This window comes from Pygocentrus nattereri, chromosome 17 (genome assembly GCF_015220715.1).
Source record: "Pygocentrus nattereri isolate fPygNat1 chromosome 17, fPygNat1.pri, whole genome shotgun sequence".
Classification (NCBI taxonomy): Eukaryota; Metazoa; Chordata; class Actinopteri; order Characiformes; family Serrasalmidae; genus Pygocentrus; species Pygocentrus nattereri.
This window is the reverse complement of record NC_051227.1, coordinates 23,178,463-23,206,178: the sequence shown is the minus strand read 5'-3', so window position 1 is coordinate 23,206,178 and position 27,716 is coordinate 23,178,463. Positions and strand designations below refer to the sequence as shown.

Below are 27,716 nucleotides of genomic sequence, written 5' to 3'. Positions count from 1 at the left end.
CGCTCATGTGGCTCTGCATTAGGCTGGACAGACACTGGTTAATCCTAAAGCCCTAAAGCCCTAAAGCCAGCTGGACGGTGACGATTCCTGTGTCGTCAGTTCCGTTTGCGTGTCTTATTTTTTATCCCACCCGTTTTCGGACAAACCCCCGCCCTTCTTCGCTGTGATTGGCTGGCGGCATCCCGCCTCCTGCATTTGGATTGGATAGTAGTTCACACTCACGAGCAGTCCGCCTATCGCCGGGGCTTTCCAGAAAACAGGCGGGTAAAAAAATAATGCGGCTTGATTTTGGACGGAGAGGATTGAGAGAAGAGGCTGCGGAAATGATGTGATCAGCACTCCTTAAAAAAACACATCCCACCGCTTCTCTTCTGTAGCACTGTGTTAAAACTGCATCGGGAAAAAAAACATAATTCGATGATAAAGCCGAATTTGGACTCAGAGTACAGGTAAGCAGCAAGGACATCTTCATCATCACCATCACCATCATCCTCCTAGCTGAGGTCACTGGTGGGTGGTCGCCAGGCTGGCACTTGAAGGGGATATGGAACAGGCTTGACTACTGTAGCTTACATTTGCATGATAAATGGTGATGGATCAGAAAGTCTTAATCAAGGTCAGCTATCTGATGATCTGTAGCTGAGTAGTTGAATGAATGCCTGCCATGGTGTCGCTTGCTGGTCAGCCTGCAGCTACATAGCGTCAGATAGGCCTGCATGCACATCATTTAGATGGCGATGCTCCCTGTGACATGTCCCTGCTGGAAAAAACAGCACAGACCAGCATGCATTCCGTACTGTTCTATGCTGGTTTATGCTGGTCTAGTGCTGGTTTAGCTGGTCATCCATCATGGTCATGCTGGTTGAGCAGCATCCCAGCATCCAAAACACAACATATGCTGATTCTACTAGTGATCAGCATGTCATTGCTGCTGACCAGCATCCCAGCATCCGACACACAATATATGCTGGTTTGCTGGTGACCAGCCATGCTTGTCGATGCTGGTTTTTCTAGTAGGGGTCACAGCTTCATGATGAACAGGCTGATCTTTAGCTCTTTATACACACTGCACAGATATGTAATGTTTAGGCCAACCAGTGTGTGGCCTAAGGCCATAATAACTAGCTGTCCAGCTGCTGGTTTTAGGTTTTCTACTATTTTCTTACCTGTCTTTGTTCCTTATAATTAAACAGGCTGTTTTTGGTATTGTGCCTGTAAGACTGCCAAATGTAAATGACCTCTGCTCTGATTGGCTTCCTTTGCCACACTCCTTAAAACTTAAGTCAGAATGGGTGGAGTTAACTGCTGTAAGCTGGGCATAAATATGTAGGTGTGATGAGTTTCATCACATCACAAGAAGAATTCAAACGGTTAGTTTCCATATACACAGTCCTGTGGCAAAGTCAGAGACCACCATTCGGTTATTTAATATTCATCCAAAATGACCCGTAGATTGTGAATTTTTTAGTGTCAGGAAAAAAGTGAAAACTGTTTGACAAAAAATTACACTCTACAGGGATATTTTTACACACTTCCAAAGTTCAGTTTGCTTCTCACGATCCAGGTGATCCCTATCATATTCAGTGATGTTGAGGTCAGATGGTCTGTTGTCATCACTGACTTTTGCAGAGTACCACAAACCATATGGACAGCTGTGTTTTGAAACTTCTTTACATAATACAGACTCGTTTAATTAAAAAAATTCTGGTTGTGTATTAGACATGACTGCACCCTATCCTGAGAGATTTCATCTACACAGCTATGTTTACTGCAGGTCCACCATGGCGGACAGCATAATGAGCAAAGCTGCCACGATGGAAATTCCCATCAACAGCAATGGAGACACAAGAACGGCTGAGGAAGACAGTCTTGAGCAGGTGAGTGATCGCTAACACTATTCCAAAATCGAAAAAAAAGGCTTCAGCTGTCTAAACCATGGCTGAGACTCATCACTACCCCAGACGCATCACTAAGGACCAAGACATTTGACCATTAAATAAATCTGATATCCTTCCATCACATTTTGTGGCTGCTTTTGACTTGCTTTGTCTAATATTGTTTTAATACAAACACATAATGCAGAAAAACACACAAAACCTCAGCTGTATAGCCTTCATCTCATGCCTGTCCCTGGTATGATGCTTTTTACTATACACCATCCCAATTCACCGCAGCTGGCACAGTCTGTCTCGTCATCTGTGTTGCATTTTAGATTGCCATTCCCTTTGATTTGTGACTGTACGCTCAAACATGCCATGTTTTGTCTTTATGTCTTGTTTGCGCAGGCTGCACAGATTGATTGGAGCTTAGAGCGGAAGGTAGGGAGTCTTTCAGTGGTGGTGATGAAGGAGGACTTGGCAGTGCGTCCTTAGATTAGAGTCCCTCTTTATTTATCCCTCCAAATTAGTTGGGTTGCTGTGTTTACGATTTAGCACACAGCCTAGAGCCTGAATTATCTAAAGAATTATGCTTGTGTTGTGCACAAAAGACAGAGGATAAGCAAGAATCGCTGCTGATCCACTGGGCTTTATGGAGCTGTGCACGTTTAAAATAAGGGAGATGTGTGAGTTCTACGTCTTAGCACGTTTACACTTTAGTGGTCCTGCAGCTGTGCGAGGGCTATTGGGAAAGTAGATGAGCACATTGATTGGCTCATGCAACATAAATTTTGGAGATAAAAATAAAAATGTATGAAATTTGGAGAATCGCTGAGAAATCAGGGCTGTGAAATGAAGTCACAGAAGTGTATTCCATACTTTCTCTGCTTTATGAATATGTCCAAGGAAACTGTTTTTACTTTAAGACAGTGATACCTACATAAGCCCTGCGTGACAATTGACATAGACCTGCATAAACATTTTATGAACACTTTTTCCAGTAGGCCTCATGTATCAAAAGGGTTGTGTCATGACACTTTCCAGGGTAAAACTATGTAGGACATTATGACTTTTGTAGTTCAGTTTATGTCGCAGTGAAACCAGCTTGACTGGCTGGTTGTGGAATTGAACAGCAGTGAGCACTTTAAAAAAAAAAAAAAAGCTCTGTAGTGTCAGTAGTGCTGAGCACTTTGTGGAGACACTGACAGGGAAACCTGCTGCATAACAAATAAGTAGTGAAGGCAGCTGGGCAGTGTGACGCTGTTAATTCTTATTTGCATTAGAGCACAATATGCTTTTCTGGGCATATCGTGGATATAATCAGTGCTTAACCAATACTGACCATTTGCATGTTTCATTACAAAGAGAACGTGAAGCATGCTGTGTTTAACTGGATTTAGTTCAGTACAGTGTGTGAAATATTGAGTAAAAATGACTGAACTGCAATTGCTTAATGTAACTTTGTGTTCATAGTCAGCTTTACTGTTGCCAATACTTATTGTTAGCAATAATGTGCTTAACTCTGTCATTATCGGGCTCTGGCACTTGTTCAGAGTAGTAGTAGTATTGTAGTGTATTGTATATAGTTGCTGCCATGGGAAAAACTCCATTTTTGAATCTCTGTTTTTTGTTATTTTTAACTTTTTTTTTTTTGCCTTGTGCTAAAATTTCATGATGAACAGACCAACAAAAAATGGTCCAAAATTGGAATTAAAAGTCTTGTTCCATTAATGTTGATTATAAGTTAAGGCTGTTTATCTTTCTCCAGTAAAGTTGTACATACTAGGTTTTGTTTATACAGTGACCGCAAATATAGATATAGAACCACAAACTCATTTTACCTACAGTAATTGTGCATAATACGTAATTGTGTTCCTAAATAATACGTAAAAATCTTATAAATGATAAAATTAATCTCCTTTTACTTAATGGTCACAGATAATCCTCAGTTTTGTTGAACTAACCTGGCTTGGCAGGCATTGTGTTACTGTGATGCACACTGAGCTACAGAGTTAGTTGTCCTGATGTGCTCCGTCTTTTCAGCCTAGAAAGTGTCAGGACAGAACCTACAATCAGAAAATAACCAAATGACATGGATGTTATGGCAACCTGACATCAAATTTGGCAAATACAGCATTCATAACAAATGAATGTAGGTTTATCTCAGTCATGTGGGGCTTATGTATGTAGGTGTCACGTGCCCGACAGTAAAATGTTGTCCAGTCTTATGATTTATGAAAGTATACTTTGACTCCATATGTGCCACTATTGTAGAGCAGTACAGTTGTTGAACCCTTTAAAGCTGATGCAAAAAGTGACTATTTGTGCCTCTTAATCTGCCCAGGCTGAATACAGGAAAAGACTAATAATCCACAATTATTTGTAGGTTATTCTTAGGTCAGATTAGTTCTGGCCATTTAAGGAGGTAATAATGTAATTTCTCAATGCTGTTATCCTTACCTACTTAGGTATAGAAAGAATATGATGTAACAAAGCTGAAAATGTGTAGATTTTTATTTTGTATGTTTCAAAAACTGCCATTTTGAGCAGAAGAACACATGAGTAGGAATAAGCTTCTTACTTCAGTTGCCTTTTATTTATCCTTATTACTCTGATAAAACGGGTGTGAATTGTGCTCTATGTGTGTGGAATAGAGCTGGCACTGCTGTTTTCCCACTTCTGGTAACCCACTGATTAGATTGCTATGTATTTGACAATAAGTGATGTATCTAGAACTTCCAGCAGGCAGTGATATTTTTTTTCTCACAAAATTGGTCCCATCTATTGGAAATCAAAGTGTGATTGGTTGATTCCTTTGTCATTTTATAGCTATGCTGGTAGTTGATCTAGGGGGTATTTAATTAAAATTAGGTCCAGTTAGAGAAAATTTCCGGAAAAGGTCCGGAACATCACAGTGTCTAATTTGCATTATGATTCAGTGCCTTATACTGTAAACTGAAGTAGCTTCGTAGGTATATCAACATCTTATGTAGACGACAACTGAATATCTCTTTTTAGAGCTTGCTATGTGAAATAACATCCCTCTGACTCACTTTCTTATCTGACTGCTGTTTCTTGCCTCGTCCCTCCCCTGTGTGTGCGTCACCCACTTGAATCCCAGTGCTCACTGTAATGCACAGATCTTGATTGGCTTTACAACATATTCGATTGGTCTATGAGTCTCCTGGGCCACTAAAGTGGTCCTGTAAAGGCTAGAAAAGCTACATCGCTAAAAATAGGACCACAAAATTAAACAGTTCTACATAGTTTTTCAGTTGTAGGTCCAGACCCGGTCCACGGTCCACCTATAAGACACAGATTCACTAGATAAAATCACTTATAACAAGTAAAAATGTACAGAATATTTATTTATTTAAATGTACATTAGATTTATTGACTACATTTAAGATGTTTTCAATTGGACAGATATTATTTTTGCAGTGTAGCCAAATAAGTAGAAAACAGTGCAAACTAGTTGAGTTATTATGGAGTGGAATGTATGAGTATTAGAAGGCAGGAACCACTGTCATGACTCAGTTCTGATGAATGGAAATTCCACTGATATGTTTAAAAAGATCTGCATAATTAAACCACTTACATGTAAACAAAGTCATGCTCTGTTCTAGAGAAACTTTAGAAGTTAGAACTGTTCACAGGAGTGATGGAAACTAGACAGCTGAAGAATTCGATGACTCTAAAAGAATTCAGTGACTCTGATAGAGACACTGTTTTAAGATAGTTTAGTTTTATGAAAAGGTTTTGGCCTAAAATATATTTTTTGAGTAGGTTAATGACTCAAAGGTACATGCAGGACATTGTAAGGCAATATAATATACAGGTAATTATTACTGTTTTTTTTCCCAGTCTTACCTTTTTCAACAAAACATAAAAAAACATAAAAAACATATAAAAACTCAGAAGGCACATATAGGTTTACTAGTCATTATAGATATATAAAATTGATATTCAGTTAGATAAAATGGCTACATACACTCACTGGCCAGTTTATTAGGTACAATTGCTTGTTAATACAAATAGCTAATCAGCCGATCACATGGCCGCAACTCGCTGCATTTAGGCATGTAGAGGTGGTCAAGACAACTTGCTGAAGTGCAAACCGAGCATCAGAATTGAGAAGAAAGGGGATTTAAGTGACGGAGTGTGGCATGGTTATTGGTGCCAGGCGGGCTGGTCTTAGTATTTCAGAAACTGCTGATGTACTGGGATTTTCATGCTCAACCATCTCTAGGGTTTACAGAGAATGGTCTGAAAATATCCAGTGAGTGGCAGTTGTGTGGACGAAAATGCCTTGTTTATGTGAGAGGTCAGAGGAAAATGGGCAGACTGGTTCAAGACGATAGAAAGGCAACAGCAACTCAAATAACCAAACAAAATCTCTGAGGAATGTTTCCAACACCTTGTTGAAAGTATGCCATGAAGAATTAAGGCACTTCTACTAGCACCTAATAAAGTGGCCGATGAGTGTATTTGTTATATACTTTGTGACTCCTGGTCCCTATCAATTGAATTGTCACCAAGCAGCATCATAGAAATCCAGGTCCAAGCCCTAACCAAGTAAGCCAAGGGTGATAGTGGCAAGAAAAACTTCCTAAGAGCAAAAAAAGGAAACCTTGAGAGGAGTCAAGACTCAAAAGGGGAACCTATTCTTGTCTGGTCAACACTGCACAGCAAAACAATATCAAAGCAAAACCTGTGAGTGATGTAATTATGAATAGGGACATGCTAGTGAATATACTACAATAATGGATAATGAAAAAAGAAACAATGAGCCTATCAGAAGGCACAAATGTTCAGATTACCCATGCTAATCAGAGGTTATGTAAAAAGAATGCCTAATAAAAATTAGATTGCCATGAGGACACATGATCAAGTAAGGCTATGAAATACATTGGGACACAAAATCACATGACTTCTAATTTGCCTTCATGCTCCAATCAGCGCTCTTGCTCACCGGAGTACCAGAATTACCACTCTGCAGTATCTTCCGGTTTTCTCAAATGCTAGAGGGCGCTCCCGAGTGAGTCCAAATGAATGGGTTGATATGGAGCATTTGAGTAAAATCATAGTTTATAAATGCTTAAACATTTTTAATGTAAAGAATGCAGTCATGTCCTTAACACACAACAGCATAAACATGTTAACACAGCTGTTATATTCTTAAGAGCTTTTAAACTCGAGCTATAGGAGTTTAAAACGGCGCTTCATGTAGGTCCATGACGTCAGTGTGCGCGAAAACAGCCAATGAGCTGTTCCACTCACCAATCAATCATCACACTCTAGTAGTAATGCCCACCTCCCGCAGCCCAAAACCTGTTTGCTGTAGAAAAAAGGAAACATACAGTTATGATGTCGTTTTAGTGAAATACGACCTTCTACTTTCTAAAATTAAAGGAATGTTCTGGGAAAGTGATTAGAAATTCTTTTAACTTTTAGTTTTTAGCTAAAAGCTTAGCGTTGAGCTCCATTTACTCCCATTTATTTAGAACTCACTCGCGGGTGCCCCCTGCTGTTTAGCAGGCCTGTATTTGATATAACGGGGGGAAAAGGAAGTGGCCAAGCTTCTCATAAACCAGCTGTGGGAGTACTGATTCTGTGCACCTGTGTGCTACGTCATATGACCTTATTAGTTAGGTTTATAAGCCCGGGCTTTAGCGTAGACTAGTTGGGAGGTATTGAATCATCATTGGTCTACTGAGCATTATATTCTTTGTCTGATTCCTGTTTATGACCATTGTTTCCTGTTCCGACTCTGCTTTTTGCCTTAACCTGCTGTTTGCCCTTATCGTTTAGCCATTGTTTTTGACCTTTTTGCCTGTTTTCTCTACTCTGCCTTTGCCTGCCCCTTTTTGGAGTGATTGTCTAGTGTTATGTTTGTCTTTGTGTATTGGTTGTACTTCCTGGATCTGACCCATGCTTGTTTTGTGACTACATACTTGGATATTGTCTTCATCAGTAAAGTCTCATCAGACCCTTTTAACCGCGAGCGTCCGACTTCTAGCATGTTATATCACTACAGCTGGGCAGTATGATGATATTCATCATTATCGTGATAAAGTATGTCACAAAATGATGCCATAACGTTTCTTTTATGAGCATATTGTGGACGTTGTCAGTGCTTAATGAACACTGACCGTGTTGCATTACATAATTAGTATGAATTATTATATTCATAGTTTTAATAGTATTTTTAAAGTGTGGCACTACTGTTTTTTTTTCCATCTGTTCCAACTCTCAGAAAAAAATAAATATTGTGATATATTGTATATCAAGAAAAGTTCCTTAGGTATCATAATATTACATTTTTGCCATATCACCCACCCCTAAGCTCAGTATACTGGGACACACATGTAAAATATCTTTCCTGAAATATATTTTCAGGAAAAGTTCACCACTATTATAAACAAATCTGAGTCAGTATGATTCCCTACAGTGAACCATCTCACATCAGATCACTCTGAATGACTGTTTTTACACCTTTGTGTTTGAATTCTGCAGGAATTTTGAAAAATTGATGGAATTCCCCTTTAAATACTGAAGTGCATTGAGCCTGTTACCAAACACCTTGCATGTCAAGTCTTATGAAGGCAGCTAATTCCAGACCCAGGCTGTTCCAAATATTGTTTCTTTCAAAATGAACACATTAGTCAAACCACCCACCCTTTATATGCGATTACCAGCAGCTATAGAGGATTGTTCCCGTCTAATGGTTTTGTCAGCTTATTATCAAGACCTTGCTATGTAATTTCAAGTGCTTCATGAGATGAAATAAACTTAAGCTGAGAAAAGATCATAAGAAGCAGTTCATCACAACTGCTGTATATCGTGCAGTCTTTGTATATTGTAATGTCTAAATGCAGCTAATTTGAACCCTTAAATGCACATCTCAGATCACATGAGCTCATTTTCCTGCCTCCTCTTCATTAAGCCGCAAAGAAAATAGTCAGGTGGAAGTTTGACGATCAGTTTATGTTGGATATAAAGCACTAATGACTTACAATGTGTGTAAATGAATGCTGAGTTTAAACAGTAAATCAACTTTGGTAGCACATTTATAGCAGTAGGTTATATACTACAGATGTATTCGATCACCAGGCAACATTTGGTGTCCAAATTTAGTTCATCTTTAGTTTAGCGCTGGAGCTGAACACTAAAAATCAATAGTCACCCAGTTTTCTTTCTGTAAATACATTCTCAAAGCCCACAATCTGCTCAAAAACAAGGTTGTACAGACTGGTCAACGTGGTTTAGGACACAGTATGACTTACTGTGAGTTATAAATGTGAGCAAAACTTTACCGTATAGCAGCATAGTAGATAGACAACAGTGTTAGTGCATATTTAGATATAAAATATGATTTATGACAACTAAAAATGTGTTATTGTGTTATTAATTACTTTGTTACTCATAATCATGATCATTACAGTGATATGACTTGGGAATGTGAGCACATTCTCACTCAGAAACTATCGCAGTGTATCCAACAATAAAGGCAGTATGGAGCTTTTATACAGTGTTAGAAAACACGGTAGCACAAAGAAAGTTCCGGTTCCACCTGCTGATCAGTTTTACCCTGACCAATGTCAGCCAGTGTTTACCCTGACCATTATGGACATGTGTACTCGAACAGCTACTCTGTGGGCAGAGTTTAATTAAAGAGGAGTTCAAGAGGACAAAGCCAGGTTTTGATAGGGTTTATAGAATTCATCATGAAAGTATGGGAGGAGCAGTGATATTACAGTGATGGCTACACATCCTGCACAGTGAAATAGGTATATAAGCTACTCCTTACCTCTCATAGTCTAGTGAATTTTCCATAAATACGTCTTTAAATCATCTGTCAAATCTCTTAAACTGCATTCTGGTCTACAGTAAGGTAGTGCAGATTGTAGGTGTTTGTTTATGGCACAGTGTGATTGAGTGTGAACTAGAAAGATTAACAAAATTAATACATTTTATTAATTATTTAGCTGAATGAAGTGGGCCGTCACTTTAGGTGTTGTGCCTGTAGGGGCCCAGCCTACGCTGCCAGCAGAGGACGACAGTGGAAAAGTGCTATAACTTCAGGGAACTCCAATTCCCAGAAGCCCTCGGGCTGATTAGGCCCGACCTGACACACCTGTGGACTCCTCTACTTAAGGCTGTGGCAAACAGCAGCCCTTTGTCACAGCTTTGTAGAGGGGTGACGGGATGGTACACAGCCATGCTGTGTATTTAAACTAAAAGAAAAAGAAAAGAAAAGGAGAAAGGTCTGGAAAAAACGGGAGTGATTACCCCAAAGCTACTTAAAAACCACAAGAAGACTTGAGCTCCAAACTGCTCCAAGCCACGCTTTGTCCATCCCACTTCTGACACTTGTTTTGGGGAAGTCGTGGGCTGGAGGTTAGGGATCCAGCCTTGTGACCGGAAGGTCGCCGGTTCGATCCCCAGAGCCAACAGCACATGACTGAGGTGTCCTTGAGCAAGACAGCTAACCCCCAACTGCTCCCCAGGCAAGTGTTCTCACTGCCCCCTAGTGTGTGTGTGCTCACTAGAGTGTATGTGGTGTTTCACTTCACGGATGGGTTAAATGTGGAGGTGAAATTTCCCCGTTGTGGGACTAATAAGGGTCACTTAATCTAATCTTAATCTAATCTAAAAGGTGTTTGCTCCACTAAGAGCAAACAGGTGGAACATAGTCTGCCTTCCCCTCATAATTACAGAGGAAGTCATTTTTGTTTTCTGATTATCTCTTATTTCACGTTTCTAGTTCAGCCTTTGTTTGAGCACCCTGATTTCAGCGTCCTCTGTGTTTGAGCACCCTGCTTTCAACGTCCTCTGTGTTTGAGCACGCTGCTTTTTAGGGTCCCCTTTGTTGCCCTTTTTCCTACCTATTTATTTCTCATTACTGTTTTTCCCTATTGTCACCTGTGCCTCCTGGTGGTGCAGTGGTAACTCCACGGCCTGCTGATTAGTACATTGGTGGTTCAAGCCTGACTCTGAGTCACCTCAACTCCAAATTCACACTCCATTGCCTCAATACATTTATTTAACACCCTTTCTCACGGGTTTTCCTCTTTGCATTTGGGTCCGTCTCCCTGCCGTCCACGGGGACGAATTCACACAGGCATATGGGTGCTAGTTTATTCACGATGTCTAATGTTTTTGTTTATAAGCACCTATATTCAGTTCAAAAATAAAAAATGAACAGTTTTATAAGCAGAAAAATAATCCATAAACCAGCAAGAGGTGTGTTCACTCAAAAAGTTGTCAGAATTTGGTACAACACCTGTTTAAAGTGGCTGCCTGCTGTGTTTAGCTACACAGTGGAATTTGTGTTCATTTTTATAGTTTACAGTGAGCCCTACTGTGTCCTAAACCACATTGAGAAGCCTGCACAACTTTAATGAAGACAGTTGTGTGGTTTGAGTTGGTTGAGAGAAGATCTATTTATGGAAAGGATTTGAGTGACTATTGACTTCTGTTGTTTGTCAGCAGTGTTGGCCTGGGCTAAACTAAAAAAGCAAAATATGGACGCCAAGCGTGTCTTGGCTGATCAATTACATCTGGCTTGAGTGGGAAATGGTGTAAATATTTCACCGAGCCACTTCTTAAAGCATTTAATGAACTGCTGAACTGTGTGTTATTGAACAGCTATTTAATATCAATTTTACCTTTTTATCTTCTTCAGGATTTGCAGCAGGTGATGGTTTCTGGGCCCAACCTGAACGAGACGAGCATTGTTTCTGGGGGTTACGGAGGAGCCGCTGAGGGCATCATTCCCACCAGCTCCATTAAAGGTGCATTGCTCTTTTCAATTCACAAGACTTTGGCTCATCAGATCACCTTTGTACTCGTTCTGTGGTAGATTTGAGGACTTTTGCAGATGGAACTGTTGCCGAAACTTTGCGCGTCTTTTATTTATTTTTTGCTGACATGTTTTAGGGCCAGCTATTCTTTTCAACGAGGAGTATTTTGAGAGACGATGTGGTAACGCCCCCAAACCAGGTGTCTTTATGCAGTCATGTGAACTTATTTTATTCTATCTTTCATTTTAAAGTTCTCTCTCTCCTTTTCTACCAGTGAACTGCACGTGATTATTTTATATTATTTATTAAGCTCTTGTTGAGTGTTAACAGAAAGCGTTTGCCCCTTTTCTACAGGCTGGAAAGAGGACATACTGGCTGCATGTTAGCTTAAGTTGGGAACGCTAACTAACCAGAATGTATTTTCCTGGTGTGTGTGTGTTTCTTAGAGCAGTGGTATGTATGGTCTGTTTAAAGAATGTTACACAAAATAACACAGATTAATGCTTGATGTGACCCCATGGCATTTAGAGGATGGTTTAACATGTTTACGGTATGATAACCTAGTCAAAAATATCACAGTTTCACTGTATCACAGTATTAAGCAACTTCTCCTCTTAATCTCTCTTTTCACATTAAAATGAAATAAAAATTATATTAACATTTCATTTTAAGGAACACATAATACGGTTAATTAAAGTCTTGTTATCTGTGCAGTAAAGCCCAGATAACCCACTTGTAAATGGGTTATTCATTATGCATGAAGTCTTATTCATTATGACCTGAATTGGCCATAATTCGAGGTCTAGTATGCAAAAAGCATTAATAATCGCATTACTACCTGTCATAATGCACAAAAGGCACTTTAAGACCTTGTTATGCATATGACTAAACTTGAATTCATCACTTAAATTCTTATTATAATTGGCAAAATTTTATTCCTGTAGGTTCTGTAGGTCCTATAATGAGAATCATTTTGGTAGGCAGAACCAAAGCTGGGTATATTTTATGTTGATTTCAACCCATTTTAACCACTGAATGCAAATACATTAAACTTTTATATGAAGCAGGTCAATTTTTGCGATATAAACACCATAAATGCACTATATAGGCAAAGGTATGTGGACACAACCCCTAATCGTTGAGTTAAAATGTTTTAGCCACATCTATTGCAAACAGGTGTACACAATCAAGCACATAGCCATGCAGTCTCCATAGACAAACACTGACAGTAGAATAAGTCGTATTGAAGAGGTCAGTGAGTTTAAATGAGTCACTGTCGTAGGGTCCACCTAAACAAATAACAAGACCTTAATAAACCCCAAATATGTGTTCCTCAAAATGATATCCAGTGATATACAATTTTAATCTGCATTATAAAAGTAAATGATGGGGTGACTGTTTAGTTATGCACTGTGACTGACAGTGAAGCTGTGACACGGTAACAACCCTAATGGTATTGTGGAGTGAATGGGCTTATTTTCAGTGCGTTGGACCTGCAACGTTGACTGTTGTTGTTCAGTCGCTTTATCAGTCTATTGATGTCATTTTCTCCCCTTTCTTTATTGATTATTGTCCTTAACCTCTGACCGTTCACCTTAAACCCTCCTTCACTCAACTGTTTAAACAAGTGAAGCTTAAATGTATCAACACTGCTGCTGTTAATCACTTTGCATATTTTGTGTGTTTGTTTTCTAAAAACTGTTGTTCTCATTGCATCACTCTTATGTGCTGACTGCTTGTTGCATGTGCAACATCTCTTTCTCTAATTTTAACCCTTAGAAGTCTAGCTGTGATTGTTTTTGTTGTAAAATTAAAATGTAATAACAGAAGTTATGCAAAGAATTACATCTACATTAAGTTTTGACAGTTTTGTTTCAATGTCAAAAATAAAATAATAGTGTATATGTACATTTCTTAGAGGAAAAAAATATTGGCATCAGACAGAGATTTGGCTGATATTTCAAACCGATACATGATAATGTATTTATTGTACTTGGGCAGTGCAAAATGTTTAGGTGTTGCTGGGTTACTGTGCAAAACAATCTGTGTTTTATTTATTTTACTGCATTTGTAACCTCGAAAGTGTGGTGAGGTCTGTAATGCCAGTCCAGGTGGATTTAATCCCAAGTTCTATATTATATAAAACAATAAGTGAAAAATAACATTGAATTTCGAAAAATAAACAATATTATATATTGTTATAAATTATTCCATGAAAAATGTCGAATATCAGCATTAACTCAAAGTTCCTATATCTGTGCATCCCTTAAGCTTTTTCTTTCAGTAAAACAGGACAGTATGCACAACCATCAAATTCAGACCCTGATAAAATGTTTTCTCTTCAACCTACAAACACAAGAGTTGCACTGAACGTTAAGATTCTGCACTTTTGGCAGAATTTCTCTATGTTTGAATTATTAGTAAATTAGTAAATATCCCGTATCATGGAAAACTGAATTTTTCTTACATTTTTTAAAATAAAGTTTAATGTAGTACATACACATTATTAAAGTTTCAAAACATGTCTTTCACTCTCCAGTCCATTGAGTTCATGTATGGAAGCTAAACATGTTTTCAATTCATTGTTTTTCTGATGTCATGAAAACCGTTTCATTTTCACTGGTTTAGCTCTGCCTGTTTATACTGTTTCAGGTTGCATTGCTTTATGTAATGAGACACAATAGAGAGCAGCCAATCAGAGCAGAGCTCATTTACATATATCAGTCCTAAGGCACAGTAACAAAAGTAGCCTGTTTAGGGATAAACAGAGAACAGTCCTCAGGGGACAATATAAAACGCATGAACAAAGTAGGCTATGGGCCTTTAATATAAAATAAGTGTGCTTTTATTAATGCACTGTGACAGCTGAGACTTCTAAGGGTTAATAAAAAAAGTTTTAAATGTGGTCATAACACTTCTTTTCATCCCCACCCCCATCCCCACCCATACATCCTCACTCTTGCTCGCTCATTTCAGACCTTCGTTCCAAGTCTAGGGGAATTCCCCACAGCCAGTCAGTCGCCAGCCGGATAGCCCGCCAACCAGATCACCACCCAGGTATCACAGGGGCTGGTCAACACTGCATTCCATCTCCAGTCACTTCATTTCAGCATTACACCTTGCGTTGTCACATTCATACTCCTAAGTGAAAGTTAGGAGTTAGCTGTAATCAGATAAAGTGTTGTTTTTATTTATTTATTTATTTTTGGTCTCTAAATTAGTAGTTTTAAGTCGAACCCCTGATTCTGACTTTTTATAGTCTTCCGTCCTCCCCCCAAGGTCCCAGCATGCACCACAGCAATAGTCATCCAACCATGATGTCAGAGGAGGCCACACGAGGCATAGCTGTGGAGAAGTTTGACAGCGTGAAGAAATGGAGCATCAACACTTACAAGGTACGGCTCCTTCACGATCCAGTGTTATTCTCCAATGAGACTTTAATAGTCCCTAATCAGTTATTGCTTAGTAAGCGTGTAAAACTGCATTGATTTTGGAAGGTTAGGATTGATTATAATAATAATTAGAATAATATACAAAAAAGTATTCACACATTTTGGGGCTTCTCGTGTAGTTTTTATTGTTTATATGTTTTATAACGTTTTATTCGGAGGACTTATATTTTGTCAGTGGGTCTCATTCACAAATATTTCCCTTTTTTTTTTTTGTTTTAAATGTGTTCTTGAGAAAGATCCTAAGAAAAAGTCTGTCGGATTCATGACGTCTTCTTAAACCACAGAACTGTTCACACCTCTTGAGTGTGTAGATTCTGTTCTTATCCAAGAACAAATAAGAAAACACTGGTGACTGTCAGAATCATAAACCATACAAGTGGGTTTTAAGAAGAATTTTCGTCATTAGAGCGGTTGTGAATGAAACCCAATGGTTTTCGACCTGACCCAAGCAACACAACAAGGCAAAGAATGTATCCAACACTGAACAGTTACTAAAAGCACAAATGGAAACACTAATTTAATGAGAAGGGTGGACCTGGTCATTCTGGTTCAGTCTCAGTTTTTCCTGAAAAGAATCTTTTAGGGACTCCCGAGTGGTGCCGTCGTCTATGCGTTGGCCCTGTCATCAGAAGATCGCGAGTTTGATCCCTGGTGATGCTAAAGCCATCCGTAGACGGGAGTCCAGGAGAGCACAATTGGCCTCGCTCTCTCTGGGTGGGTAGCATGGCCCCCCCTTCTCTCCACATCACCCAATGTGATGCTAGTCAGCACAGGTGTCTGTTAGCTGACGTAACAGTTTGGTGGTCACAGAATTCCAGTAAAGACAAAGTTTTAACAATAGTGTAAAAACCCCCAGGTGAGCAAGCCAGGGGTGACAGTGGCAAGGAAAAACTCCCTCAGAGCTGAGGAAGAAGCCTTGGGAGGAACCTATCCTAGTCTGGTCAAGCTACCTACAAATGATTATACTACTAATATTAATAGTAGTAGCAGTAGTATTAGTAGTAGTAATAGCTAGGAGTCCATGAAAGCTTCAATGTAGGGTGTGCAGCTAGTCCAAGGCAGGTGGCGGTAGCTGGGGCGTGGGCAGCTGGTCTGAAGCGGGTAGCAGGAGAGCTCCAAGACAGTTTGGGTTGCAACATTTCATAACCCAAAGCATGTTTAAGTGGAATATAAACCAGAGTTCTCTGTGATCACAGACCAAACCAACAAATAACAAAAAATTTTTGAATTATGAATTAAACCAAAATAATTGAATCAAGATGAAATCTGAGATACACTGAACTATTTCCTAAAGAATCAAAACCAGATCAAACAGCCCTGCTGCTCAGAGTGAGTTGGGACTGAACACTTTGATTAAAAAAAAAGCTGTATATCAGTGCCAACTTCACCACTTCTGATTTCTCATTCTTTCCTTTGTGTAGTGGAAGACTAAGCAAAACCTAGATTAGCAGGACAGTGTCACTTTATTCCTCGTTAAAAAATCAAAAAAATGAAAAATAATTGTGTGAACTGTAAATAATGTTGTCTTTCCATTCAGTCAAATAGAGTGAATGCATGGATGCAATGGAATTTTCATGAAGTGTCTCTCTCTCTCTCTTATTTCACACTTCCCTTTGTTCTCCAGTGCACAAAGCAGATGTTCTCGGAGCGTTTCGGGCGCGGCACACGGACGGTGGACCTGGAGCTGGAGGCTCAGATTGACGTTCTCCGCGAAACCAAGCAGAAGTATGAGCACATCCTGAGACTGGCCCAGGCACTCAGCGGCCACTTCTACAACATGGTGCAGACGCAGCAGGCCCTGGGAGACACCTTCGCTGACCTGAGCCAGAAATCTCCAGAGCTACAGGTGACAGCCCTGAGCCCCTGTGGAATACATGCAAAACTCGTTTTGTTATGAGAGCACATGATTTTGTCTAGTTTGCTGTAGTAAATATGAAATACTAAGTAACCAGGTCTCTGTGATTTCATGATGAAAATCTTATCAAATGTTCTATTTGCTTGCATTATTAGTAAATGTTAAATGTTATTGTATGTCTTCAATAATGGTGTTATTGAGTCTTTACTGAAACGTGTGCATCGTTCTTCAGGATGAGTTTGGCTACAACGCAGAAACACAAAGACTTCTGTGCAAGAACGGAGAGACGCTTCTTGGTGCCATAAACTTTTTTGTGTCCAGCATCAACACCCTGGTCAACAAAACCATGGAGGACACACTAATGACCATCAAGTTGTACGAGAATGCAAGGTAGACCAGCTTAAATGTAAATATTCTGAACAAGTGCATAGTGGTGTTATCACTCAGTCTCATCTGTTGAATAGGCTGAATCCACAGGTTTGGGCTATTTTTCTCTATTTTCAGTGTTTTAGCATTTGAGAAAATAGGAATGTTTTTTGTTCTCAGACTGAGCTTTGTCTAATAGTAATAACAATAATATGCCTTTTCAATAATAATAACACCGTTTTTAATGCAATGCACCGTTTTTAAAGAATGCTTTACAATAGTAACAAAATATACGATCAACAATAAACAAAACAGCCCACATAGCAGCACTGTAGCATAGCACCAGTGGTCGACTCTGGAAACCTCTTTGCTGCAGTGTAGCATTGCTAAAGTGGCGAGCCTGAGGAGCCTCTAAGCCATGAGAGAGAGTTACTCTTGGCTGCTATTTTGGCCAGTACAGTGGAAAACTTGTTAGCAAGTGCAGAGAGACCAAAACATAATACAAATTTTACAAAACACAAGCAATACTGATGTAAAGTGGCAGCCATATTGCACCAACATACTAGGTATAACCCCTCAAATGCACAGCCATTTACCTCAGGATCTTTAACAACCTGGCATGTACATTTAAACAACCTGAGCTGGGCTTCCCAAAAGCATCCTTATACAAAGAATCACACTGAACACTCTCTACCAGATATAACATATATATATATATATATATATATATATATATATATATATATATATATATATATATATATATATATATATATAAAATATTAGTTGCTGTTGGGGGGAAAAAACCTTGTATCTCCATTTTTGTAGCTTTTGTTTTTTTTTTTAACTAGTTTGAAAGGGGCAGTTACCCTTTATGGTGTGTCAAATTTCATGATGAATAGACCAACAGAAATGGTCCATGTTTATTAATAAATAAATATTTAGTTATTTACTTCCTTGAAAGTTAATAACATTTTTGTTTGTCCCTTTAAGTTACCTGTTTGGAGATGAGAGGTTTTGTTCTGATAGCAGTGATATTTTGCTGTATTTTATATATTTTTGTAATTATATTAAAAAATAAAACAGTAGGACAGGTGAAAAGAGGGTCTCTAGTGATCTGAGTTATACATTTAAGAGTTAAATCTTAGTCCACACTGAGTGAGAAAGGCACTGTGTTGTATCTGCAGGTTGGAGTATGATGCCTACAGGACAGATCTGGAGGAGCTGAGTGCTGGTCCTCGGGATGCTGCCACCATGATGCGCATTGAGGTGGCCCAACAGGAGTACCAGATCCACAAAGACAAATACGAGCGCTTACGCAGCGACGTCACCATCAAGCTGAAGTTCCTGGAGGAGAATAAGGTAAACTTTAACTTGAGTCTAAATGAGATCTGCTCTTCATCTCCGTTACTTCTCCTAGACATGGTTAGGTACAGATTGAAATCAGAGTGAGGCTTAAGCCTTTTTCTCTTTGGCTCCTGAGAAATAAAACTCAGATATTTCTCACTTAGATCAAAATATTGTCACACATGTGGCTGAACTCTTCAGCGTTTGACTCGTCTCAGCCCAGTCTCTGCTGAGTAATGTTTCCATAAGAAAAGTCTGAGATCTCATGTTTTTCTCCTTCACCACCACAGTTTCTCACTGTGAAAAGTGGATGTTAATCTCCTCTTTTTTCCTGAGGGGAGTTTAGGAGAAACAATTCAGAAAGAGACCATCTTAAGACAGATTTTATTTTTCTCTGGAAAGTTGTGTTGGTCCAAAATTATTATTATACATAATTATACATGTAAAGCATTTAATGTCTTTATCTGTTCACCAAGTTGTGATTTTTAGTATCATTTGTGTAATTAGAAGGAGCATGTCTTATTCACCATTGCCTCTTTTAATCCTTATACGTCTAGAATTATTGTTGCCTCACTCATTATCCTCTTATTCTCCAGGGTATATTTTGTTTTTTCCATCTGACACATAAGGCAAGTTATTCAGTAACTGCATGAAATAAATGCACTTTTTTATTTTATTTATTTATTTATTTAGTAAAATTAACAGAAAATGTGTTATGATCAGACACATACTGCTATATGCTTACAATTTACTGCTGAAAGCTAAACATCTTAGACACTCTTTGTATTATTTTAAGAAAAATTATTTTTCCAGAGCAGATCACTGAAGAGACACCATCTGTTTATAGTTTATAGCCAAGATCTGTGGAAAAATGGGTCGCCAAAAAAAATTGTGAGCTTCTTTTATTATAAGGGTTAAAAATGACATCACCCATCTATTTGACTGGAAAGAAGACAGTTACAGCCTCATATGACACCCACCTTTTGAATGTAGCTTATGAATATGAAAGTTACAAAGAGTATGACGATGTGCGTTTTGGAACCATCGGTGGCTCCAATGAGTTTAAGAGGCCACATTAAATAGAATTACTCGGGATATTACAATACACATAAATTCAAAATTGATTCAGTATGATACGGTAGGGTCTCGATTTGATCCATAAGAAGTGTCTTAAGCATTCAACATTATTAAAGCACCATATTTGAACTGAAAACTGCTCTGATCTAGAACTCTAGCCACTAAGCTACCCCAGCTAACAGGGAACGCTCCTACAACTTTGACTAACGTTAAGATGCTACTTACATGCTCATCACGATACAACCACATGATTCAATACAATAAACTTCGATAGTGTTCCATATGTAATATTGTTACATTACTAATAGTTACAAAATTACTTCATTATTTATGTGAATATATTAATATTCTGTCTAAACAAGTGTGGGTTTGACTTTTCCATTCGTTTCAAAGTCAGAAAGTGCTAAAAACGTCATTTAAAAGCTGCTTTTATAATTACATCAAAGTCAGATCATAATAAAATACCTCTTCTTCTACTTCCAGACACACATGCGATGTGGATTCAGAGTTGAAAGTTTTCACTTTGAACAGAATTTCTCTGCTTGTTTCAGAGTTACTAATTAATACAAAATGACAATATGCCTTTATTATTGTTATTAATTACTGCAACATCAAAGCATCAACGTTTATTCTGTTGCTTTGTGATTGGCAGGTGAAGGTGATGCACAAGCAGCTCCTCCTCTTCCATAATGCCATCTCGGCCTACTTCGCCGGGAACCAGCAGCAGCTGGAACAGACTCTCAGGCAGTTCAGCGTGAAGCTGAAGCCCCCCGGCTCAGACAAGCCATCGTGGCTGGAGGAACAGTGATTAAGCCGACAGCCTCTAGAGACACAGGCCAACTGGAGGATGGACTGATGTATGGATATGCGGACAGATGGACATATGAATGGAAGACAGTTCAGTGTTGACCACACTATGAAAAGAGATCTGGTTTCATTTGAAACCAGATTGTATTTTGATGAATGAGAGGAGTAACCTCTAATCATCTCCTGTCTCTCCAGATCCTGGAAGTTATTTTGGATATTCTTTTTTTTTTTTTTTTTTTTGGTCACACAAAGTGTAACATAATCACATATTTGGTCTGTACGTGAAAGGCACCTTCAAGGGAAGTTATTTTAATCACTTTTATTTCAGAATGAAAGAGAGTATAGTGGTTGTGCGTGTGTTTGTGGGTATGATGCGCTGGAATGAGGGCATGTGATGGAAAACTGTTTACACTACATGTCATAATAAGGTGATTTAATGTATATTATCGTGTAAATTACAGTGTAAAGTCTCACATATGAAATTAAACAGTTTGAAGAGATTGCAGCATCTCTAAGTTTGTCATTAAATATCTAAAGATCTTGACTTTATCAGTCACTACAACTATTTAAAACCCTACACTATGATTCTACATTATCTCTACTGTCTCTCTCAGTTCACTCGTCTCTGAAGGATAGCATTAACAATGGAGATAGACTCCCTTTTTCATCTGATATCTGATCCTCTGTGAGCTCATCTTTGCAAGACACAGTAAATTACAACTCCCTTCTTCATGATTGTCTTCTTGACCTTCTGACATGCAATGCTAAGGGTTAATCCTTAAAATCCCAGGCTTACATGCTAAACCTTACTATTCAGTAACTGTTGACTACAATGCCTGCCTGAGTTATCATTAAGTGTAACTGGCCATTCAAGGGATTAGAAAAGCATTTTGGTCATTGTAACTGATTCTAATAGACGTGTGTTCACCAATCTGCTGTGTTTCACCTTAAAAGTATCACCTTTCAAGTCATTCTGGCTATGACATATGCCCTTACAGATGCTTTTACCCCAAATCATTGACCTAATCATTCACTGTAAAAAAATAGTTTTACAGACATTGACCATAACATTTTTTTTTCTGTATTTTTCATAAGAGAATATATCTGTAAAATACAGGAAAATCACCCTTTTCAATAAATCTGCTGTAAAAATACAAAGTTTGTTAACTGTTAATTCACAGAACTGGCCTATAAAATTACTTTAAATACAGGGTAATAATAACTCCATTGCCTACTGGAACGTAACAGTAATTTGTTGTTTTAAAACAGTAAATGTATGGTAAATTAATTTACAACTGGCAAACATCAGACCAGATATTTTGACTAAAATTATGAGGGTTAAATAATTGAATGAATTGTCAAAGTATTCAGTAATTCCCTTTAAAAAAGGCAGTAAACTGTAATATCAGTTCAAATGTATATTGTTGTCTTACATTTGGTAGAATTTAAGTTTTGAAACCACAAAAATAAGCGCAGCAGACAGTGGTGTGTTCACTGGACAGAATCGTGGTTATGGTCTGTTCAGCCAATCAATGTCGAGAATCCCTGAATCTGCTCCAGGACAGCGTTCACACCGAACCACGCAGGCAGAACCGAGCCCGTCCGCCCCGGAGTCCCTGTTCACACCGAACCACGCAGGCAGAACCGAGCCCGTCCGCCCCGGAGTCCCTGTTCACACCGAACCACGCAGGCAGATCCCAGCCCGGCCGCCCCGTAGTCCCTATCCACACCGAGCCCGCCCGCCCCGGAGTCCCTGTTCACACCGAACCACGCAGGCAGATCCCAGCCCGGAGTCCCTGTTCACACCATGTCTGCGTTAGTTAATGTCTTGGTTTTATTTTTTCGCATAGCTGCTGCAGTGAAAACGATTTACTTTGCACTGTTTCTTTATCACGTATAGCAGTGTTGGCAGCAGTGAGCCGCCTTAAGTGATTCAGTGCAGGCTAAGAGGAAGGTTAGCTGAGTTGGCCAGGTTAAGTGTACGGATTTAACGTCTTTAAGACGACACCGCAGTGAAGTGTTAACCCCACAGTCTCGTTAGAGGGAGAGTAAGAGAGAGAGAAAGAGAGAGAGAGAGAGAGAGAGAGAGAGAGAGAGAGAGAGAGAACTGGCACTAGAAGTAGAGTCAGAGAGATGCAGTAACCCTCCGCTAGCTATTTAGTGCAGACACAAACAAAGGAGAAACCTAAAGTTTGCTGACGTCTATCGTCAGTATTTGGACAAGTTATAATATTCAGTGTTTAGTGAAATAATCTCTGCAGTGAAGTACCTTAAATAAAGAACTGTGCAAAAGTCATAGGCAGCCTAGAAAATTGTTTAAAACAATTCATCTTGGCAATAAAAGTGTTTTTGCTGGTTAGAAGAAATCAGCTAACAGGAACACAGCTCTGATTCCAGACTTCTCACTGCAGTTCAGAGTGGATCTGTTGAACTCCAGCACTCCTGAGTTAATGTAATGAAGGATTGATCAGATAAGCTGCTGAATCTCAGATAGATGCCTGCCTCCTGTCTGTATAGTGTGAATTATGGACTTTTGATGTCCTGTAGTGAATGTAGTGAGTGTCCTGTAGTGAATGTAGTGAGTGTCCTGTAGTGAATTGTTTGTCACCAGTGTCTCTTTGTTACAGTGTGCAGTGTGTGAGTGCAGGAGCTATAAGTTAAGGCCTATGTTATGCATTATATAGGGAATAGGGAGCCAGGTGAGATTCAGCCTATGCATTGGATGGTATTAAGGTTAAAAATAATGTATTCTTTATTTGTGTATTTGTAATTAATGGTTTTTTTTAATAGTAACATTTACTGCCCCAATTAATAGATGTACATATAATACATATAATTGGGAATTTCGCATGGTATTGTTTATATGCAATTTACAGTTTCTTTTGCAGTTGAATTTGCTGGTCCTGGCAACCCTGGTTTATCCCTTTAATGAGTTTAGGTACATTAGTCTTAGCAATTTAATGTGATGGTGCATCTGTTCAGTGTTGTTCAGTTTAGCCAAACACTACTAAACATTACTTTGTAGTGGTCACTACTGTATTACTAAGCTTATTTAATGTGCTGACCTGGCAATAACGGTAAAGGTGAAAGGTGTTAGCTCTTGATAGAAGTACAAAGACCTACGTGTGAGTATTGTTATCAGCCTCACTAGGGCAGTAGTGAAAACCCAATGAAAATGGTGGGGAACGCTACTTAAACAATAATTATAATTTGAACTCTTGTTTTGTTTCTTGTGCTTTTTTCTTCTTCTTTTTTTGGTCAGTTCTGCCCCTGTCAGAAAACCTCTGTTCAGCGCTGCATCAGGGACACATTTTGTTCCCACATCTTCAAAAGATTCCTACAAACAAAGGGACGTGACTAGGGTATGTTTTTTGGTTATGTTCACATAACATTAGGAAGTTAAGTAATGGAATGTTAACTGTTTGTGCAACAGCTTGGCCTGACAGATTAATCAATCGCTTTTATATATAAATCACAAGAACTGCAATATCTATTACAGAAAATATATATTAACATGGTTTAAATGAGGAAGTTTTAACAAATCATACAGGGCTTGTGAACTGCCTGCAGACGAGTTTGCCTCATCTACAGGCCTGTCTAAGTACCTTAATCCCGAAAAAGTGGACTTTCTGGTCGTCTTGGCTATATTACTAAGTTATATTACTTTCTAGAAGATAACTGCATTTAAATCCATATTGCAATGGTCAGAAAAATTGCAGTTAGATATTTTCCCCAAATCGTTCAGTTCTCGCTACAGCTTGCACGTAGTTTTATTCAAGATTTTTTATTTATTTTTTTATTTTTTTATTTAGAAATTCTCAAACAACAAAGTCTTAAAGGTTAGAGAAAAGTGGCAAATCAGTCATCAAAAGCCAGTAACTTCCAGTTCATCAGCTAATTCAGATATTAATACTACAATAACAGATGATGGCAGTAACAACAGTTATCATGATTTCAGGTTTTTTGCATTTTAAATTACAGTGGTATGCATGCTAAATTGATTTAAAATTGCATAGGATGTGTCAGGTTACAGGCTAAAACAGAAATGTTTGATTTTCTTTTTCTCACAGGTGAGGCAGAGGTCACTGCTTTAATGGTATTGTAAATGGTAAATGGAATTATCTTCCTTATAGATTCCTCCTAAGATGACATGTCATCTTTCTCTGAGTTAATCTTTAAACTGTTATGTAGAGACGGTTAAGGGTGAGTGGACTGAGACTGAAGAAAACAAGTGCACAGTGAGAATGAACAGTGACATGTTATTCTCTGAGATATTTGATGTGAGCATAAAGTCCCAATCCTTAAAACACAAACCCCGTCTCCAGAAAAGTTGGGACGTTTTGTAAAATGCGATAAAACAAGAAACTGTGATTTGTTAATTCTCTTGAATCTATATTAACTGACAAAAGTATAAAGGAAGGATTTTCTGATATTTTCACTGACCAACTTATTTAAAATAGATTTAGAATTTGATGCCTGCAACACACTCTAAAAAAGTTGGGACAGAGGCATGTTTACCACTCTGTTACATTGTCTTTCCTCTTAATACCACTTTTTAATTGCTTGGGACATGAAGATACTAATTGTTACAGTTTTGTAAGTGGAATTTCTGCCCATTCATGCTTAGAACTCATCTGTGTCTGTTCTTATCTGATTCTGCTCTTCATGATGTGCCATACATGTTCAATAGGAGACCGACCTGGACTGCAGGCAGGCCTGTAAGGCACACACACTCAGTGTCTATAAAGCCACACTGTTGGAGCACATGCAGAATGAGGCCTGGCATTGTCTTGGTGAAATAACCATGGACTTCCAGGGAATAGACGTTATCTTGATGCATATGTCTCTTTAAATTTCCAATAAATATGTCGGTGGTACCTTTCACACACATTCAAGTCATGGGCACTGATGACCCTCACCATGACAGATGTTGCCTTTTGCACCTTTCACTGACAAAAGTCTGGGTGGTCTCTTTCATCTTTGGCATGGACAATTCAATATCCATTTTTTGAGTGTGTTTCAGGCATCAAATTAAAAATGTATTTATGTTCACTAATACAATTAAGTTGGTCAGCAAAAACATTAAAATAACCCTTAACCTGGCCAGCTCAGCTAACCTTCCTCTTAGCCTGCACTGAATCACTTAAGGCGGCTCACTGCTGCCAACACTGCTATACGTGATAAAGAAACAGTGCAAAGTAAATCGTTTTCACTGCAGCAGCTATGCGAAAAAATAAAACCAAGACATTAACTAACGCAGATTATTGTCAGCACACTTTCCTCTTACTGTCATTGTTGAAAATGCACTTAACAACTGTGTGTAGGTCGCTTTTAAGGACTGTAATAACTTTTACAGTATTAAGTTCTTTTATTGACCCTTGTACTTTGTATTAGCTAAAAGTCCTCATTCTAGAGGCATATTCAGTGTAGTGTGGTTGCTTAGTCCTTCAAGTTGCTAGCTTTGTTTTGAGGATGTGTAAGTGACATCAAGAAACTTTTTTTCTCATGCAGTTCCAATCTGAATCGTTTAGTAAATGCACTCTGTTACAATCCAAACTACAGATAAATCAAGAATGATACAGGAGGTAATAACTGCTCTAATTCACATTATTGTTTATATTTTAGACAGACATTATAAATCTTTAAAACTACAACCCCAATTCCAATGAAGTTTGGACGTTGTGTAAAACATAAATAAAAACAGAATACGATGATTTGCAAATCCTTTTCAACCTATATTCAATTGAATGCACTACAAAGACAAGATATTTAATGTTTATTGCATGTTTAATGCAGTCTCCCATTGAGAATGTGTGGTGCATTATGAAGTGCAAAATACGACAACGGAGACCCCGGACTGTTGTGCAACTGAAGTTGTACATCAAGCAAGAATGGGAAAGAATTCCACCTACAAAGCTTCAACAATTAGTGTCCTCAGTTCCCAAACGCTTATTGAGTGTTGTTAAAAGGAAAGGTGATGTAACACAGTGGTAAACATGCCCCTGTCCCAACTTCTTTGGAACGTGTTGCAGGCATCAAATTCAAAATTAGTGAATATTTGCAAAAAACAATAAAGTTTATCCGTTTGAACATTAAATATCTTGTCTTTGTAGTGTATTCAATTGAATATAGGTTAAAAAGGATTTGCAAATCATCAAATTCTGTTTTTATTTATGTTTACACAACGTCCCAACTTCATTGGAATTGGGGTTGTAGAAGGATTCACACTAGTTGTCTTTTTGCCACATTTGGTCTTTATTTTGAATGCTAGGTTGCTGGGAGATGTCATGATCGTTAAAGTTCCACTCAAAATAAAAAGATTGAAAGTATGAATTATTGTTGAGGTTTTTTTGTTCTGGCCAAAAGTTTTACATTGTTTTAAAAGAGCAATAGTGTATTAGCTGTTGTGTATTTATGTAAAATTAAAGTACATCATTCTTTTATCTGCTGAAGTAAAAGGTAATTGTGCAGAATGTTCATGTAATTAAGTATATTGTATAAAAACTGTAATGTAACAAAATGACCACAAAATTACGGTATACACTTTTTTGATTATGCCAAATTTCTGTGAATATACTGAATGATAAAAATGTTAACCATCGACTTTAATATTAAGGTAATTACATGTAATTTACCATTGTGTTTCTATATTTAACCAGTAGAATCCAATGCTGTAACAGGGGTATCTTGATAAACAGTACATTTTAACAGTTGATAGGCAGATCAACCAACAGCGGTCATCGGGCAGAAGGCAGGATACACCCTGGACAGGTCGCCAGTCTATCACAGGGCAGGCAGACAGACAGTCACTCACACCCAGGGGCAATTTAGCATGTCCAATTGGCCTGGCTGCATGTCTTTGGCCAGTGGGAGGAAACCGGAGAACCCGAAGGAAACCCACGCAGACACGGGGAGAACATGCAAACTCCACACAGAGAGGACCCCGGTCACCTGGCCAGGGAATCGAACCCAGGCCCTCCTCGCTGTGAGGCAACAGCGCTACCCACTGTGCCGCCCAATTGATTAAATAATTGTATGAAATAGCTTTATTACACTGTTATTTAAAAGATAGCAACCCTCAAATTGCAGACTTTTAAGTGTATTTATGCAGTATTTCCATGATTTTAAT

General features: G+C 38.5%; 1 protein-coding gene across 5 annotated transcripts; it reads left to right on the top strand.

Moving 5' to 3' along the window:
- The first annotated feature begins 290 nt into the window (after positions 1 to 290).
- arfip2a (ADP-ribosylation factor interacting protein 2a) lies at positions 291 to 21,087 on the top strand. Of its 5 annotated transcripts, XM_017708592.2 has the most exons (11): positions 291 to 449; positions 1,775 to 1,877; positions 2,286 to 2,318; positions 11,566 to 11,674; positions 11,820 to 11,882; positions 14,660 to 14,740; positions 14,963 to 15,078; positions 16,760 to 16,981; positions 17,223 to 17,380; positions 18,544 to 18,718; positions 20,433 to 21,087. In XM_017708592.2, the coding sequence occupies exons 1-11, from the start codon at positions 418 to 420 to the stop codon at positions 20,586 to 20,588; spliced, it is 1,248 nt and encodes a 415-aa protein (XP_017564081.1). In that variant the 5' UTR covers positions 291 to 417; the 3' UTR covers positions 20,589 to 21,087. The 5 variants fall into 5 exon arrangements, with proteins under 5 accessions (XP_017564081.1, XP_017564084.1, XP_037402786.1 ...); XM_017708595.2 differs by lacking the exon at positions 11,820 to 11,882; XM_037546889.1 differs by lacking the exons at positions 2,286 to 2,318; positions 11,820 to 11,882 and having other exon boundaries at positions 20,433 to 20,588.
- The last annotated feature ends 6,629 nt before the right edge of the window (positions 21,088 to 27,716 follow it).

Coding starts and splice junctions, on each gene's coding strand:
- arfip2a (XM_017708592.2), top strand. CDS start 418: ATGATAAAGCCGAATTTGGACTCAGAGTACAG. Junction 2,319..11,565: donor ATTGGAGCTTAGAGCGGAAG/GTAGGGAGTCTT, acceptor TATCTTCTTCAG/GATTTGCAGCAGGTGATGGT. Junction 16,982..17,222: donor AGAAATCTCCAGAGCTACAG/GTGACAGCCCTG, acceptor ATCGTTCTTCAG/GATGAGTTTGGCTACAACGC.